At 36.3% G+C, this 20,156-nt stretch overlaps 1 protein-coding gene across 2 annotated transcripts in view; it reads right to left on the bottom strand.

Annotated features, from left to right (window-relative positions):
- The window catches only part of CNTN5 (contactin 5), a 673,925-nt gene that overhangs the window by 142,491 nt on the left and 511,278 nt on the right, over positions 1-20,156 (bottom strand). For both annotated transcript variants that reach the window (XM_075081792.1, XM_075081802.1), the window contains one exon: positions 11,748-11,850. In XM_075081792.1, coding sequence (XP_074937893.1) covers positions 11,748-11,850 — 103 coding nt within the window. The remainder of the gene's footprint in view (positions 1-11,747; positions 11,851-20,156) is intronic.

Below are 20,156 nucleotides of genomic sequence, written 5' to 3'. Positions count from 1 at the left end.
CTAAAATTAATGAGTTTAATGTAATATGAATAATTTTAAAATCTTATAATCATTATAATATATGTTTATTTTGGTTTCAGCAGACATCTATGGAAATGTAGTTCCCTTGTTTATTATAATCCTCTTCACATTCACCTCCTCTGGGTAACTTTTTATTTGAGTTTCAACTGAGTTCAAAGATTTCTCCTCACTTTTAGAAATAGTCTGTTGAATACTATTGGTAAACCTTAGCACCACTGAGAAAAAAATATCCTATTTGATTTCAGAAATACCATAATTTAACTTCTCATTCATCTGAGCTGAAATGAAAGTTTTAGGAGGTGACTGGTGACTGTGATAGACATTACTGTGGGTTTGTTCATTTTGAATTTGAAAAGAATACAAGTTATAGTTTTACATTTACATCTAGAAAAGATTATAAGAGTCAATTTTCAGGAGTATGTTATAAAAAAGTTTGGAAAAAACTACTGATAGCAATTTTATACTTTTTTTTATTTCATCTGAAAAAGAATTTAATTATATCTATAAACCATATGTTTATTTCAGGAAAGAGGTGAGGTGGAAATGAAGGTAACTGTCTGAATTTTAAAATACCTTTTCTATGGGTTTGAGCTCCTAGAATTTTAGCAAGGTCTTAAATAAGAATGCACAGGTTACTTTTTCTATTTTTGGTTGGTACAAATGATATGCTCTTTTGAAATATTTTACCTTATACTGTAATATCAATTCCTCTTCACACTACTTTTCTTTACCATGCATCACTGTTCTGAGCTGTGCCTTCAAACCCACAGGTTCACATCATAATATATCTTGAAAACCTCTGCATGCCTGTACCTGTGAGACTAGAAAAAACCTTTCTCCTTATGCCCTCCAGCCTTACAACTGTGTTAAATATCTTCTAATTGTTACAGGGTAATTATATAGGATTAAAATGTCAGAATGTGTCATGAAATTCTCTTCACCAGATGCTTTCCAGAAATGCCCATCAACCATTCACATGATTCCACTTTTAGAAGTTCCCATATAAATCTATTCTGGTCAGATGCAGAGATTTATGAGACCTGACAATAACTTTTCGTTTGGTTATTAAAAGATAGTTAGTACTCATGAAATATAGCAGCTGTGAGTATTGGTGATTTAAGAATACAAATAGAATAGAAGGAATTGGCGATGAGTTTGAACCCTGTGCGCAGGAACAAGCCCAGGTCTGAAAGTCACATCAACACGCATCCATGACTGTCCTAAAAAGGACTGATGCATGTATCAGTGTTATATACTAATGTGGATGTACTTCCACCACTGCTGGCTCATTCTTTATGGCACAGAGCAAGGACAGCATGTCTTTGTTTTGCTGCATGTCCAGCTCCATTTCTTTTTCTTCACACTAAGTCCTAACATGCTAAAGCATCTCTAACATCCAAATAGTGCTATGGATAGTGATTCATAATCTATAATGTTTCATTATTCATGGTGAATTATACTTCAGAGGCTTTTCTTTATTGATTAATCAGTGCCTAAATTGTGAGCTTAAACTTGAACCTTAACTGTTTCATAGCTAAAGTAAGATAATATAACTGACACTTCTGGTGATTTCAAGAAGTTTTCCAAAGTCTTAAATTCAAATTAAAAATGAATGAGAGAGTCATCTGATTAAGGTGTAATCAAACAAGAGAACAGAAGATCCACAACAGGCTAGTTATTGGTTTCATAAGTAGAGAGTAAAAGGGGAAAGCTATTCCACAAACTTTGGTTTCTCCATTTACTTTAGATAATGGTATTTACTCTTAATGAAATCACAACAGCACAGCTAGATGATGAAAAATTTAATAGAAAAGAGCCGAACATCTCCTGTGGATTCAGGATTGGTCACATTGCAAAATTCCATATCACATTTTTGTCATTATAGTATAGCAGCTGCTATATTGTGGGATGGAGGTGTTGAGCTACCACAACTGTTAAATAAGGACAGAAGTAAGCTCTGCTTTTTCCTCAGCCATCCAATGACCTTTTTTTTCTAATCTCTGCATCACACCCTACCTCAGCTTGTTGGCTGGGGGCACTCTGAAATAAACGGACATTCTTCTAAAAAGTTAAAAGCATAAAAACCAGGTAAGTTGTCACCAGTCTGTAACTTGATCAAGGTTGTTGAGGATAGAATCTGAAGCAACATGAAAAGCAAAAGACATATATGTCATCTGCTATGTTAGTATGGGGGATAATACATAAAGAATCCACAAATTTAAGTTCACAAATGCTTTGAAGCAGAAAATTTGCCTGAAACGGTGACATGATTTTGGCATGTGTTCATACAGATTCTCAGGGCAGCAGTACTACAGTATCACTGTGTTTACTTGCCATGTGTAAAGCTATTTTATAACTGGACTTTCTCTCAGAATATTTTTCTCTGTGCTAAACTTTGTCCAGGCAGAATTTCTGTAGCTGGCACACTAATCTAAGATTTCCTAACTCTGTTGTACAGATGCGGCCAGTGCATGTATACAGGCTGGTTCTGGAGGACTAATTACAATAAGTTCAGGACTTCCAGAAACAACAGGTCTGCTGCCAATCATGACTCAAATGAGCACCACATGCAAATCCAGTGTGTCTGGGGTGTGCAAGATGGCTTTGAACCTGCTGATCAGCTACAAAGTTTGAAGGCAAGTTAGCGTGACAATTTCTGGAAGTGCTGGATTTAAGGCTCTGGTACCACACACCATTATATGCATTTATTTCTTTGTCGGAAATCCTGAAGAGAAATACAACTATAGTAACTCTGGGGACCTTCTATTGATAATTGTCAGAATTTGTTTGCTTCTGATCCTCTCAACCTCTGATACAGAGAGAAAGACTACATATGTGCTTCTGGATAATAAGTTTGAAATAAATAAAAAAAAAATGCTCCATCATCTTTAAACCTAAAGCAAAGCAGTGTAAATTACTGAACAAAGTTTTTAGTAGCATTTACAAGTTCTCTTTGATGGTCGTGAGGGAGAAAGGGAATGGATTGATAATATTTCTTCTTCAAGAGTGGTGTTCTACTGATGAGGACTTTCAGTTTGGTGGCTTTTTTTACCACTTTCCCTATGCCATATGGTAAAAACAAATAACTCCAAATTTTTAGATGTAAGTATGAAGCATTTAGGCAGAATGAGCCCTGGGAGTGCTGCTTGAGATTCACCAATGAATATTTATTACATTACTATGAATGATTGCAATATTTGTAACAGCATTATAAAGTCTATGCAAGAACAAGTCCACTTAAAGGAAGGCAGAAATCAATCCAGCCTGAAAAATAGGAACAAAATCCAATCCTGGTCTAGCAACTTATGACATAAATTCGTATTCGGTATGAGCTAAAAATGAACTTTAGACTGATGAAATTCTTAGAAAGATTTATTTGACATAAACAATATGTGCTATCAAAGGAAAAAGAATCCTGGATCTGTTCCTGTCTTATATAAACAAACTCAACTTGAAGATGCCATATTCATGTATAAAAAGGCTCTTTCCTCTCATAACAAGTTTATCCCCAGGGGAAAGGACATTCCTACTTATAACACTGACAAAAGCTGTTCTACTGAAAGTGTTCATTTCACTCTTGCGATTGTTTTGTTATCAGTAAAATTTAAGAGTAGCTTCCACAGCTTCCAGGCATCTGATAGAATTAAAAAAATCTCTTTCCTAAAGTGAGAAGTGGTGTGAAGGGGCATGGAGGAACATAATTTTTTTGTTCTATGGGACTTAGAAACATATATTTCTATACCAGTTTTTGCCTCTTTCCTGCAGTTTGATTTTGGGCAAACCATTATATTTTAATAACCTATGCCATGGTTTCCATGTTTTTAAAAAGAGGATACAGCCATTTTATGTCTCTGTGACTGGTAGATGAAAAACATAATATCATGAGAAGAATTGGTTTTGAAGGTGAAGGAAAATTACTACCTGTGGACTTCTACACTGTGAATTTGCTTAGTACTTAACGATGCTAAGACACTAGCACTCCTCGTTCCACTAGTAATTCTCCTATATGTAGGTAAAACACTGAATATCTGACTCCCTAGTTCCAACAAGCAGTTGGATGTACAGCATCTAGAATGATTTGTTCCATTTAATGCAAGCCAGGGATGTTGGCATGTCATTAAATTTTGAGTACCATAACACATTTAAAAGACAAGTCAAAATTAGTTTCCTCTTTGCCTGTAAATTGTATATTAAATCTGGTTAGAATTCCTCAAACCTCCAACGTTCATTTATCAATGCAGTGATTCATCATGTCCTTTCTTACTTTGTTTTGACCAGCAGTTCCCATGTAGGGGATAACAGTGTATGTGCTGATGTCACAGGATTCAGTGGAAATGAGGGCTGTTAATGTGCTCTGAATGTCCCTAGTATAGATTCAGGTTATCTGTAATATCAAATGTATTCCTGTATCACCATTATTGTGGGAAGAGGCAAGAACTGTTTTGTGTTCATGGAAAAGTACAAGGAGCTTTAATCACTTCTGAAAGACAATACCTAGAAAGGAGCAGCTGCTGGGGTTGAATGGCCATTCCATGAGCTATGTCTCTTGACTGCCACTACACTGTAAAGATCTGCTGACATATTCCAAAGAAATGGCCAACAGACCTGTCGTAGTTGACCCTAAAAACAGTGAAGCCTGTTTTTTATCACAGATGTTAGTACCATTATATATTGATGTTATATTCCCATGTTTATACCCAGTAATACTCAGCTACTGCTTGCCACCTTGAGCCCTCACTCATCTCAATGCCCTTGGAATGCAGTGTAATGATGTTAACAGAGGTTAACTTTAAGTTTGTTTTCAACTGTGATCAGTGCATTAGGTTTGCTACTCTTTAGCATAACTCCAGGGTTGGAGTGAGAGGTGGATTCATGGATTTGTATTAAGGAGACTTATGTCAGAAAGTAATTTGATCTCAGAATAGAAATCCTCATGAGACCTTTTCTGACTCTGTATTAGTGGGAAGGGTTCAGGTTATGGGAAGGCCTTGTCTGCTTCTGTTGACAGTTTATAGCAGGGGATGCCTCCTGCCAGGTCTGAAGCCAGGAAGAGTCTTGCTGTCCACAGCCAACACGCAAATACTACTTCTGAAACATTCTGGGCCAATATAAAACAGATAATACTGGATTTGCCAAGATCAGCCAACAAAAGGATATGAGTCAGGGTTAAAAATATGGAAGACCTGGGGCAGACATTTAACTGGTGGGGACTGAAAGAAAAAGCTGTATTTTACAAATCTGAAAAGCAGAGAGGGTTAGGTTTTGTCCTTTGCAGTTAAAAAACAATATGGCACAATGCTGGAAACGTCTATTCAGCTGTGTTGAGGGACCAGATGGATAACTGCATGTGTTAGAGAAGTGTGCAACCTGGATCTGTGACTCATTATAGGATTATTGTTTGTGAATTTTGTGTTCCTGGCAGAAAACTGAAGTTCAGAGGAAGAAAAGAAAGGAACCAGGACCGTAAAACCTTTGACCAAAGATGCATTTCTTGAGTTCCTTTAACCTTCCTTCTTCTCTGAAATTACTCTCTTCCTCATTACACGGTTTGTAAAACACTGACCAGACCTCATGGAAACATCTTTTTAACACGTGGACTTGCAAAGTCTGTTACACCTGCAAAAAGATCTGTAATATCTAGAAGCCTTATTTATAGCCACTACCCTACATCATTACCTTAATGAGCAACACCAGCAAAAATAACTTCTTCAGATACTTCAAGAAATTCTCCACAGTTACAGTCAAATGTCCTTCACTAGATCATAAAGATTTTTTGTATCCCTACCCTGATCTTTGCTTAGATATCATTTCACTTATCCAAACACTTTTTCTTTTGTTTATGCGTATTGAAAAATCTTAAGTAAGCTCCCTCTACATGTACAGTCTGCAATAAAAATATTGATAGTGACATAAAATAAATAATAACATTTTTAATAAAAGTTTGAAGAACAATTTAAAAAGTATTTAAATATAATCAGGTCAAGGAGATAAAATTAGATCTTCCATTCCATGCGTGTAAAACGTTGAGATATTCATTAATCGGAATTGATTCAGAGTTCATTGTTTCAAGAGAACATTTTAGAACATTTACTAGATTACAAGTCACTAAATTTCATTAATTCACTTGGATGACTTAAACTTATTTAACCTCACCTTATTTTTATTTTATTTCATTTAGAAAGCAATATTTAAAAATGGACTATCAGCTGAGTTCTTGCAAGCCATATTGCAGATGGGAAGGATGTTTATGACTGAGCTATAAATCTCTTCAAAACAAAGTTTACAACAGAATTATTAGAGCAACATTAAATACAACAGCATGAACAATGCTTCTATCTTAACAGCTTCACCATAATTCAGTAATAAAAGGAAGTCAATATCTCTATTTTATTCTTATCTTTAACTACGAATACTTCACAATAAAAACATAGCTTTGACATTACTAGAATGAAGTAAGCTAGCATTTAGAAAGGGTATTGGTGTACTGTGTAAATGTTACTATCATACAGATATAGCACAAGTGTAAAACAGTCTTTCAAAAATACAGAAGAACAAGCATATGGGTTGTAAGAAAAATTGTCTGTCAGCCCTGTTCTCTATTGATTCTTTTGATTAAAATCTCTTTGGGTTGATCTATGTAATTAAAAAATAAGGATAGTGAAAAAAAAGGATGCATAAAACTTAATTTTTTTAGCAAAACAATCCCTTTGTCAGTCTACATGGCCCAGGGTTCCTGTCTTAAAAGCAAAGATTAAAAACTTTGGTGACCTACGAGTACAGCAATAACCCACATTCTCTAATTTGTTCTGATGAGAAATGAAATATGGTTACTCACTCAAAATTGACTGTTGGCACTATTATAATATAAACTGGTTGGGTTTTTTTTTTTATCTGGAGCCAGAAAACCAATGAAGTATGAGGTTTACATGGAGAATAAAATAGAAACTGCTATATGGTGTGATGCACAACCAAAAATGCAGTGAGGAAAAGGCTGAAGTGTGAGGATCAGGTAGGGTGTGTGCATTACATAAAATATGACATTAAAAAGTCTGTGTGAAAGAGTGGGTGTAGAAAAATTATTTGAAAGGGAAAAAAGAAGTCAATCTAGAGATATATGCCAGAAAAAAAAAAAGTCAAAAAATAAGAGCAATATATTTCTTGCTTTCTTCTGAGGGCCATGGTCTGTGCTCATTGAGGAGGGTTGTAACCTACAGCTTTTCATGTGAATTTGGGCAAACCAGTCCTATATCATTGTTCGAATTATGAAAACTTGTTTCTTTTGAGGCTTTTAAAAACACCATATATTTCCATTGATGCCTGCTTTTAAGTCCCATATTAAAATAATAGTATTAAAATCACTTATGAGATAACTATACTCCAAATTTAGGAAGTGTTAAGGTACGCTCAGATGGCAGTCACTGGAAATGCTTCATTAATTAATATGTCATGTGGTGGGGATAGAACTTAAAGTCCTTTTACCTATCAGCACCATTACTTTCATATCTTTTTAATGGGGAGCTAAATGAAGACATCAGAATTATTCCTCTTAAAAAAGTACATGAAAAAAGAAATTACAGAATTAACCAGTTGCCTCCAGATGTTCTTGGAAGCAAAGTCAGTAATATTTGAGAGAAAATGCAAATGGCAACCTGCTGTGACAGAAGGCAATTGCATTTCTGGAGCAGGAAAAGCCAGAAATGCTGAGATCTGTGCAAGAGTGTCAGCTGGGAAAATCACAGATTCTTCACCAGAACTTTCCCAAAGAACAAGGTCATGGTGTGCCTTCCTGATTTTCTTAAGTTCTGATATTGAAATGATAGAAAAGCTAGATTATCTGGATTACAAACAACCACCTCATTACCAATAAGTTCATTTATTTGTTTTACCAAAGAATTAGCTTGTCTTTTTAAGTAACAGAAGACACAAGCAGTAAAAATTCTGTTACTCAAAAGCAAACACTAACATACTAGTGGTTAGGTTTATTTTTTTTAAAGTAGATGTTTTGAATTCTCCCATTCAGTAAGTTTTAAAGGAGATTTTGTCTTTTTTTAATTATTATTTTATTATTTTAACAATGCTTAATGTAAACCTTAATAAAGATTTAGCAATTATGTAAATGAAAATGATGTAATTTTTTTCCTATGAAAAGTTCAAAAACTAGAATATGTTAATACTTTGTTATTGCCAGTGGGTTATTTTTTTAATTTTTCTTAAAAAAAAATTATATGCTGTCTTGTTAGGAAACAATCAGAAATTCAAGTGTTCCTAATAAAAATGGCATAATTAAATGGGTGGCAGAAAACATCTGTATGCTGTATATACAGATATATATGAAACATAGATGTAATCGAAACACAAGTTGTGTGGATGTGACAGTGAATATGGCTATAAAAACAACCTTTCAACAAAGTGCGCCAGCGTAAATATCCAGCACAAATCACAAAATATCACTACTAGCAAAATGCACACTCTGATATATAATACAGTAAATTTTATTTGACGACTCTGTTTGTCCTATCTTCTATTATACCTCAGCAGTAAATCATGGATATATGTAGTGATTTTGTAACCAATGACTGGTGTTCATTATAAGCAGCATTATCTAATAAAAATAACATAATTTTGAGGTATTTCAATCCTGCATTACTTTGAATTCTTTAGCAACAATGAAGTCTATTTATAAGTGGCATCAGTAACATAATGTTTTCACTTGTAATTGGACCAGCTACATATTGCTTGGCTCAGAATAAAAACCTTCTCAGAGAATTTCTGTCTGTCAAGCAATTAAGATATTTGATTTTAGTTTGGAGACAAAAGCTGCACAGCTCCAATTGATTTAATTACTACAGCCATAGTGACTGGCAGGTCTAAATAAACACTATTAATAAATCATTAATCTGTGACTAAAGACTAGGCTCTTTCTGGAATATTTGCCAAATGCCTACTTCAGGAAATCTCGCTGGAACCTCTGTCATTCTCACAATTAAAGCAGAGAGAGAAGAGCAAGTGTTTCAGACAGCTAAATTAAAGCATGAGAAAAACAGCAGTACATTGTTTTTGAGACTGTAATAACTTCTGTGTTATTTACAATAAAAATTCAAAATGCCAAATCTCAAAATGCTAAATAAAGAAGGAACAAATTAGTTGCTGATTCATTCTGGTAATGGCGACCCATGGCAGTGTAACAAGAAAAGATCCTTACAAGCTCTTGGGAATAAGAGATGGGGACAAAAATTGAAAACTATTAAAATAAATAGGAAATCTGATGCATTTCTACCTCCCACCTCCAGGTTTCAAATGAGGCTTGAAATGTCATTCATGTAATTATTACCATATCAGGTTGAAAGCAATTTCAACTCAGCTGATTTGATTGTGCATTAATGGCTGCAAAAAGAAGATAAGGAATGTGCGTGGTAAAAATAGCTGTCCGTTACAATAGCAGCAAATGGGGTCAACTTATTAGATAACCTTAAATTCCTTGATGGTTCAGGTGGTTTTGTGTTTTTGTTTATTAAAGGTTAACACCAAATATGAACATGGAAATAAGCTATTATTTGAAGCTTTTCTTGTCAGCCTTCACCTTCCTTATGTGGCTGTTTGAGTAGCTACTGACTCTTTTTGAGAGAGTTTGCTAAATCTCAGGGTGCTGATGATGAAAGGTATCAATAGCTGTGTTTCTTGCCTGTCAGTGATGGTTGCAAAGGACAACATGTAGCATACCTCTTCCTCACCAGAAAGTGACAGTTACTTGTAATCTGTCAGCAACTGCAATTTAATTCCAGCAAAATGAAGAAAGCGGAAACTAACACATTGGTTACTGCTTCAGCCATAGCCAAGAGTCTAAAAGGGCCTTGTTGCCAGCTATTGACCTTGCAGAAAATTGGTTAGTGTTGCTGACAGGTGAAAGCCTGGAGCCATCAGCCTCTATGGAAAAGCTCTTCATATATTTCAGCATTTCAGAGAATATCTCCATTTATTGCTTTTCTGTCCTCTCTCATGTACGTCTTTCCTTCTCTTTACTATATAAAACATAAGACTTGTATTTTACCCTACAGAAGTTGTTCCTTCACATTTTCTTTCTAAACTACTGCTTACATTTATGTTGGGAATGAATTTTCAAAAGCCTCTGTCACTGTCTTATGGCTCCCTGTATAAAGGCTATGGTCTCCCACATATTGTTTGGGCTGGTTTGGAAATATCCTGTCTCTCCTGGGCCTAAATAGATATAATTAAAATACTTTGTCAGAATTTCTCTGTAATTATTTATGAATACTTTCTGATCACCTGTTCACTGAGAGAATTTGGCTTTTGGTCAAACAGGAAAAACAAACAAGAACAGAAGCAAGTTTAAGACATATCTCATCCATCCAGTACATAGGAACTGTTAAGAGGAAAATCTGAACAAAAAAAATTCAGTGACCAGTAACACATGAAGGTCAAAATGACTACCCTCTCAGGTAGTAGAGACAGGCTTTGAAAGGTTGTTCTGGAAAACCAGAACAGCTGAACAAGCTGGAGTGGTGATCCTCAGGAAAATAGACTATTGTCTTGAAACCCCTTTCCTCTTATGTTTTGTCCCTACTTAAGTAAATAAGTAAGAGGAATTGGTATGGAAGATACCGTACTCCTCAGACTAATTGATTTGTGAAGTTCCTCCACAGGAGTTACAATGAAAAATCCTTCCACTATTTCTTAATCAAAGCCACGCTGTAAGGAATCTGTATGTGCCTTGACAAGCTATGAACTGGAAAACCAAGCAGGATATATGATATTGAGCAGCATGACTTTGGAGGGTGTGGGAGAGATGTCCAGAAGGAACAGCACTATAGAAAGGAACTTAAAAGAATTCAATACAATGAGGTTTCTTTCAACACACACATATATATTTTTATATGTCTCTAGTGAAACATCACTTATGGAACACCTATTTTTAGCTACGTACATGTACAAAAGAAAGAAAAACTTGTTTGAATCACTGGAATTGCTTCTTAGTTCTGTCTGACTGTATACTACCCTTGCCACCCTTATTCTTGGCAATAATAATAATACTAATTGCCGTAATAAAATTGAAATGTTATTAATTTTATCCTATATTCTGTAATCTGAATAGTGTCTAGAAGTAATTTCACTTCTTATTTAATTTGTATGGAATAACGAAGAGGTGTTTCTAAAACATTTCTCTCCCTAAACTTATTTAACAATAAACATATTAAAACATGAATACTGAACACCTGTCCCCTAGTAGTGCTGTTAGGTCAGGTAGAAACTAGAGAATTGGCACTGCCGCAAAGTGTGTTAGGCCATTTAAAACATTGTGCTTTTAGCTTCATATATAAACTATGCAGTTGGGGAAAAGAGAGCTACTAATCTTGTTTATTCTCCAACTATACTATTTTGGCAGAATAAACTCTAATTTACTGATTTATAGTATCACAGTGAATAAATGGGTGAGTCTGGTAAAATTTTCCATAAAAAAACTTCCCTCTTTTTGTTTACAAGAATCTTACTTTTAATTTTGACAGAGAGTCTTTTAACTTGAACGAATTACTGTTCACAGAAATGGCTGGGCAGGGAATTCATAATTGGCTACTCAGTCAATTGGTTACTTTGAGTGTGCAGTAAGGACTGTCTGTGAAAACGAAATCCAGCAAAATAATGAAACCACAAATTAGGCATGTCACATCTTAATAAACAATGATGTCTAATTATGAAGAATCTGTACTTACTTGCCGAGAGCAAAACACTCCATCTTAACAGTAGTTCCCCTTGCAGCTGTAACTGTATAAGGAAAATGGACTTCAATTTTTGGTTCATATTCCCCCATCACACCTGTAAAATAAGGAATGTTTATAATATGAAATATCTATTTTCCATTTGTTAAGATTATCACAGAAAAACCCTGCTGCTTGCTTTTTGAAGCCGCCCAGCAGTAAATCTAGAAATTGATGGAAATAGCCTTGTTTGATCTGATATGCTCTGCTCAGGTCCAGTACATATTCTAAAATGCTCTTCAGGGTTACCAGTAACAACACAGTGAGCTTGAGAAAAATAATTTATTTTTCTCAAACATGGGTTAATATTTACATTTTGAAAGATTAAAGCAGGCAATCAAATTCAAAAGGGTGAGAATTTTCATAGACCAAATCTTTGTTTACCAGTGCAGTGACAATTGTGACAAATCAACATATCAACATATTATGCTGTATGTGACTGAGGGCCTTCTAAGCTCAGAAAGAAAAACTCAAATGATGCATTTGTGTACACAGATAAAAACAGAGATATGCAGACACATACAGAGTTCAGTTATTAAATTTTCAGTGACCCTTTTATTTTGGGAGATGATTAATTTTATCAGGACAACACACTTAGTACTGTAAGATGCAACTAGAAAAACATTCAGGAATGTGAAAAATATAAACACTGAAATCAATAGAGTTGTCTGGAATTTGCTGTGCAGTGACTGACAGCTTTGGGGAATCACAAGAGTTTAGGAAATTAAAAATGAGCAGGAATGGGAGACAGGATTTATAAGGCGAGGTGAGAGATGCAACCTGGAGGAAATGTCATACTCAGAATGGCAGGAGGAGATAATGACTCTAGTAGCTGTGTTGGGTTAGACAGAAGATGGGCTACTGGGGTAAGTGATACTCAGGAACTAAAAGCTATGTTAAACAAACTAAGAATTGTTCAGATTTTTAGATGAGGAAAACTGGATGAAATCTGACTTGGGGACAGAGTAGCAAAAAGGCAAGTCTAGTCTACATGGAAAAAAATCAGTCAAGAGTCTCCAAAGAATTCTAAAGCAAGCAAATAGGAACAAGAGAGGAAATGAAAGGAGAGAAAAGAGATAACTCATGCAAGAGAGAGAAAAGAAATGAGCATGGAAGTAGGGGAATATGAAATTTGCAGCTGAGAGAAGACCAGCTGGCAGAGAAGATGGAAAAGCAACCCACAACCTAACAGAGCAAAAAATAATATATAAGGCTGAAATGGTAACACATATAGTTCTAGCCCTTCAGATGTTCCTCATGGGACTCAGGAGTTTCCACTGGGACTGTGCTCTTTTCCTCCTGTTGTCCCACAGGTCCCTGCAGTTGGTTCTGGGAGGAAGTCTAAATGTATATGCATTTAAACATGTCTTTAAGGCCTTAAGTTTAATTAGGAAATCTAAATGTGTCTGATATGTGGATCAAATAACAGAAGTAGAAAGCATAAAAAGCCTTTAATTCAAACAATGTAATTCCATAAATAATGTAGCTTTATAAGTAGCAGTAGATTTCTTTTTAAAAACTATAATAATGCAAGTATTACATGTACTAGCAACAGTGATCTATTTTTCCTCAAAAATATGACTAAATCAATGTTTTGGCATTGAGAAATACTACCCCTTGTACGAAAAGGCAAATTCTGAACTAGTTCTGTCATTAAAGCTTAAAAGGTATTCTTTTGTACAAAAAATGAGATTAACCTTTGTGTCCAGGATATTAAAATAAAGTCAGGGTATCAACCAAATTGTAGTCAATTAAAATTTTCCCCAGCCTAGTCTGAAGTCAGTCCTAGTCTAATCTGTCATAAAAAAATATATTCCTACTGGCTTGTACTATGACAACAAATTTCATAATTTAAATATACTCTTTGTGACTTCTTTTACAGTTTTCTGGCTTTTTTTCTGATTACAGATACTAGTTTCTGATTCACCTCAGTCAAGTAATTCATAAATTTGTATCTGTCATATCCCCTTTTAGCTGTCTTTTACAGACTGAAAAATCCTAGACCATTAATCCTTCCTTACAGTGAATATTTAATAAACTTTTATTCATTCCTAGTGCCCATATTGCACCATTTCAGATTCCATTCTATCATTTTGAGATGTGAGGATGAGAACCACACAGCAATATTGAAGCTGTAGCTCTTTATATGACAGGTTTTTTTCCTTTGTTGTTATCATTTTTGTGTATTCCTTATTGCTTTCATCATGATTTAGTTCCATTTGCCTTTTTGCACTTGAGCTGATGTTCATCCACAATGGCATCCTAATTTCTTTACTGATAATATCAAAAAAAGTATTTTATTTTAAGGTTTAGTTATTATAAAAATTTGTACTGGGTCACACTATATATCACCTATCCACTCTATTATCACAATATCCTTTTGCAGCTCTTCACGGTGAGGTTTAATTTTAACTTTCCTGAATAATTTTATATCAACAACTTTTCTACCTCCGTGTTAATTTCCTTTCCAGATGGTTTATGTGTTGAATGATGACATCCCAGAAAAGTATTCTGTGGCTTCTGTGGCAATCTCTTAGTTCACCAAACTGATCAGATACTTCTACAACAGGTGGAGTTTTTTAACCTGTTATTAATTCAAAATAGGGCTTTCCTTCAATTCCTCTGAGAATTTCATTTCTTTGACAGCCTACGATGAGTAACCCTGTCAAGAGCTATCTCAAATGACAGTACACCCTGACTATTCCTATTCATATGCTTTCAGACCCTTCAGGAAAGTTATATACAGATTGAAGCATGACTTCCCTCTTTAAAAGCTGTGTTCATGGTATATGACTGTGGTAAGATTACTGTACAGTAATGTGATAAATACAATACTACTAACTGTACTTTTCCATGTATTTTCTGTCAAACACTTGACACAGAAGTCAGACTTACTGGTCTGTAGTTCCTCAGATGTTTCTAGGAGTCACTTTTGTTTTTTAAAAAAACCACAACTTTTCTACCTACACTCCTTCTAGGCCTAAAGCCTGGCAAAGGAAAATGGTACATCCTGCTTCCTTCTGTATATGAGTTTGGCCTTGGGGATTTGTTAGTATTTGTAATGTCAATATTTCTTCTACTGAAACTTCAATTACGAAGTCTTGCTTCAGTCTTGCTAGGGGATCCTCCCTAAGTTCCCTTGTACTGAACACTACTGAAAATAGTTCATTTAGGTTTTATGATGCAGCCTTATACTCCTGAGGTGTTCCTTTTAAATCTTTGGCATCTGTTGACTGTGCATACTTGCTGGCAGGTTTTGTGGATCAAGGAATTTTAAAAAGTTTTTTTTTTGCTTTTGTATAAGACTTTGCTCCTGAAAATCATTGTGTTGAATTTTATAAACTATTTAACATTTACCTTTTTTAGCCCTGAAAAAAATGCAACTTAAAATAGAATTAGATTATTCCTACCTTTAAACTACTAAAGTGTTTCAGTTTTTAGTATTAGCAAATACTACAGTATTAAAGTACTAAAACAGTACTTTTGAACAAATCTGAGGGACAATCTTATCCTTCAGATCTTATGCTTTGAACTTACATTAATTCCTATTGAAGATGCAATCTGTACAAGTAGTGAATGCTCTTTGTGAGTCATGCCATCATTTCATATTTCTATTGAAATGCCGATCTACTAACGCTTTGTACCACATCCTGTTCTTCTAGGCTATTGTTACACTAGCAAGCAACATGCCTGCAGAGACTGGTAGGAAAATATAGAAAAATTACTGAGCAATTGCTCGGTGTCCCTATGAAAATTAGGAAACAAAAGTCTATTACTACAAAAGAATATTTTTCATCCTTATTATTTATGATATTCTAGACCAAGGAGGCTATTACAGTTACATAGACATCAAGGGAATTGTCAAGGCCTTACCTTCCCACATTATACTATAATTGCTTTGCTATGGCTGTTGTACCTCCAGGCTCTTTATCTTTCCCAGTTTCTGTTTTGGTCACTATGAGTCAGTAATGGTATAACAACCACCGTCTGCATTTTCATCAAGATTTTTGTTCATTTGTATCAGCTCTTAAAAGGAACCTGAACTTTTAAGAAATATTGAGGCCTTGAGTTATGCGCATTAGAATCAATCTCTCTCAGACTTATATACATGACTCTCTTTCACAGGTTTTGTTAAGGCCATAAAAATTGTCTTAGTCATTTTTTATTTCCAGGTATCAAACATGAAATATAACAATAAATGAAATTGATCATCAGAGAATAAAACTATAATATATGCTTTTCAAGCAGCTAACAAATCACAGCACACACGTGGTGTGAGCACTAGAGAGGAATGGGACCATTCTCAATGCTCCCATGCTCTGCCTTCCCATGAAAATACCTCCTTCTCGACAATCTTTTACTTTCCTGGACATGACGCTCATGATTCAGTTTTTCTTCGGCTAATTTTTAGTTTACTACACTCCCTACTTCACAAGTTATGTCTTTCAGTTGAGTTCAGATCTGAGTATGAAAGTGCTAAATTTGTGATTGGTATGAAACACACTGCTTCAAAATAAATCTAATTTAGCAGAACTTGAAATTTGATCTAGGATTAAAAAAGGGGTTAAAAACCAAACTTTCCTGTTTGTTTAAGTAAATCTTACTCCTTTACTGTTTAAGTAAATCTTTACTCTGAAACAAGTCATCTCACCTTACATTTCCCAGTCTCTGGGTCTCTGCCCTTTCAGTGTGTATGAAAAGGAGAGCTCTCCACATTTCTGTCCAGGCAGGGTCTTCCCTGGCTGGGTGAAGTTGAATTGAGATGAAACACTAGTAAAGCCTTCTGTTATATCTCTAATTACTGGAGAAGGCACTGATTCAAATGACGGAACATGTCCCGGGACTAAGCACAGCTTGACCATGTTAGAATTAATGGCTTGTTAGACACATGGGCAGAAATGGAACTCAATATTTATAGAAGAGATTATTTCCCTATTCCCTCCTTCAGATATTTTTTACACCAATGTAATTATCACAGAGCAATTATGACACATTCTCCAACTCAGGTAAGGAAAAATCTTCATAAAATCAGGTTTAATTTTAATAAGCTGTTTAATTTAACCATATATTCTTCTGACTTGGCTGCAAATCCATTACTTGAGTTCAAATCTCCACTAAGCAAAGTGTCCTGTGAACCCTTAGCTACTCTATCGTATGCAGTTTAGTTTTCCATCAAAAAATAGAGATGACACAATCCACTAAATCACAGTACTGTGATAAAGACTGATTGTGTGGTGCTTACATACCACAGGAATAGATGTAATAGAATTTCAAACATTTACAGATACTACTACAGCTAAAACTGTTTACATTATCCCCTGTGGGCCATTTAATGGAAATGGAGAATGGAATAAAGTAGCAAGGTCAGTTTCTGATTGTCAGTCCTTTCAGCTAAACACAAGTGAAAGAGCGACAGACAGGATATCAGTCATTATCACTTTGAAAAGAACTGCTCTACCTCTTCCTTTAGCCTGCAACTCCATGACTTTTACAACCTCAAATGAAGAGTGTAGAAAACATGTGAGTCTATGACTGTATCCACACAAGGAGGCTTTTTGCCTCCATGGGGGGAAAAAAACCAGACTGCTGAGAAATCAGGACACATCATCTTACTCCAGCTGTGTAGAGGCTAGTGCTTCTGTTCCACTAGTCTTCCAAATATTATTTACCCTCCTGAATCTTCTAGAACATAAGCTTCCATGATGGTTCCTTAAACCTGTCCAGCTAAAATGATTTGTGTTTGTTTCAAACTGTTTAAGAAACAGCTCTTCAACTTACTTCAGAAACTAATTTTGAATTGAACAGTTACAGGAAATACTTGAATAAGTGGCTGATAAGCTTTTAAGAGAGTAGCTAGAAAAAAAAGTAAGATTCCTGGCAAACATCATCAGAGAAACATTAGGCACAGATTTATGCTTGCCGTCATTTTATTAGCAAAAGATACAACCTCCATAGTTCAGTGATTAAGAGTGTTTGCCTGAGAGCTTTGGGTGAAGTCCCTGATCATAATCAGACGGTGTAGGAATGTTAATCCATTTCGCTTACAGCCTGGATAATGTTCTAATCACAAAATTATGGGGAATTCTTATTGGTTTGGATGTTCCTCTCAATTCTGGAAAACCTCCTGAGGAGTGATGAACATGTCCTGCTGCACAAGTATTTTCTAATAATCTTAAAGATCAGAAAGCACTGTAGGGTCCAGGGTTTGGGAACAAAATTTCCAATTGAACCAAACACCGACCCACCATCAGTGAAGGAAGAGTTGGTACATGAATTACTATAGGAGCTTGACCCCTACAAATCAATGGACCCTGACGCCATCCACCCAAGGGTGCTGAGAGAGCTTGCTGACATCATCGCAAGGCCACTCTCCATAATCTTCAAGAGGTCATGGAGAATGGGGGATGTCCCAGAGGACTGGAGGAAGGCAAATGTTACCCCTGTCTACAAGAAAGGCTCAAGGGAGGATCTGGGTAACTATAGGCCCATCAGCCTTACTTCAGTCCCTGGGAAAGTTATGGAACGAATCCTCCTGGGGGCCATCACAAGTCAATTGAAGCACGTGATTGGGAAAAGCCAACATGGCTTCACTAAAGGCAGATCGTGCTTGACAAACCTGATGGCCTTCTATGACAAAGTGACTTGCCTGGTAGACATGGGGCAGGCAGTGGACATTGTCTACCCGGACTTCTCCAAGGCCTTTGATACAGTCCCCCACAGCCTCCTCCTGGAGAAGTTGATGTGTTATGGCCTAGACAATTGGTCTGTGCGGTGGGTGGGGAACTGGCTGACAGGCCGCACCCAAAGAGTGGTGGTAAATAGCTCTCTCTCAAACTGGCAACCTGTCACTAGTGGGGTCCCCCAGGGATCGATATTGGGCCCAATGTTATTCAATAACTTTATAAGTGATCTGGATAATGGCATCAAGTGTAGCCTGATGAAGTTTGCTGATGACACCAAGTTGAGTGGGGAAGTAGACACTCCAGAAGGGAGAGCTGCTCTGCAGGGAGATCTGGATAGGCTGGAAGAGTGGGCCAACAAGAACCTTATGAAGTTCAACAACTAGAAGTGTAAGGTCATGCACCTGGGAAAACATAATCCAAGAGTGCAGCAGAGACTGGGATCCACCTGGCTGGAGAGCAGCTCTGTGGAAAGAGACCTGGGGGTGCTGGTGGACAGGAAGCTGAGTATGAGCGAACAGGGTGCTGCTGCAGCCAAGAAGGCCAACAGGATGCTGGGTTGCATCAAAAAGGGCATTGCCAGCAGAGAGAAAGAAGTCATTATCCCCCTCTACTCAGCGCTTGTCAGTCCACACGTGGAGTTCTGTGTACAGTTCTGGTCCCCTCTATACAAAAAGGATGTGGACAGGCTGGAAGGGGTCCAGAGAAGGGCCACCAAGATGATCAGAGGACTGGGAAGCTGCCATATGAGGATAGGCTGGGAGAATAGGGTTTGTTCAACCTTGAGAAAAGGAGGCTCAGAGGGGATCTCATCACCATGTACCAGTCCTTAAGGGGTAGTTACAAAGAAGATGGAGGCTCCCTTTTTACATGGAGTCACATGGAGAGGACAAGGGGGAATGGACACAGGTTGCTCTTGGGGACATTCTGATTGGACACCAGAGGGAAATTTTTCACAGCGGGAAGAGTCACCCATTGGAATAATCTCCCCAGGGAAGTGGTTGACTCGGCCACGTTGGACACCTTCAAGAGTTGTCTGGACAGGGTGCTGGGCCATCTTGTTTAGACTCTGCTTTTCCTAGAAAGGTTGGACTAGATGATCCCTGAGGTCCCTTCCAACCTGTGATTCTGTGTTTCTGTGATTCTGTGAAATTGAGTTTCCTATCACATTGTAATTATGATCTATTGTGTGAATATTTATCCAAACTTAAGAAAATTTTGAGCAAGAAACTATGACAGGAATATTAATGTCTAATTCAATGTATAGTATAAATAATCAGTGATGAAAACTAAGGTTGTCTATTATGTGGGTCTTTTTGTGACAAATTAATATTTAGCATTTTCCCTGAAGACCTGCACTACTAAATGTCCCCAGATATTTATTGGGAAGAGAAAGCTCAGAATACACATATCTGCAGTGACAGTAAATTCACAGCACAAACAGAATTAATTCAGATATAATGATACCCACCATTGCATCCTGACTGCAGCAGAAATTTTCAATACGTTGGGAAGAATTTATTGACTTACCTGCCATTAATCTTATTCTAAATGGAAGGACTAGCACCTGCTGTAAGTCTCTAAAAATTTACTGTGTGAATGGTTGTTTTATGATAACTGTCCACGGTATTTGTCCACTTTGAGATCTCTCAGCCAAGTTTTCATCTATAAATTTATCTTTCAA

The sequence above is a fragment of the Phalacrocorax aristotelis genome, chromosome 1 (assembly GCF_949628215.1).
Source record: "Phalacrocorax aristotelis chromosome 1, bGulAri2.1, whole genome shotgun sequence".
NCBI classification, from domain to species: Eukaryota; Metazoa; Chordata; class Aves; order Suliformes; family Phalacrocoracidae; genus Phalacrocorax; species Phalacrocorax aristotelis.
The sequence above is the reverse complement of the archived record's forward strand: the minus strand, read 5'-3'. Positions and strand labels throughout refer to the sequence as shown.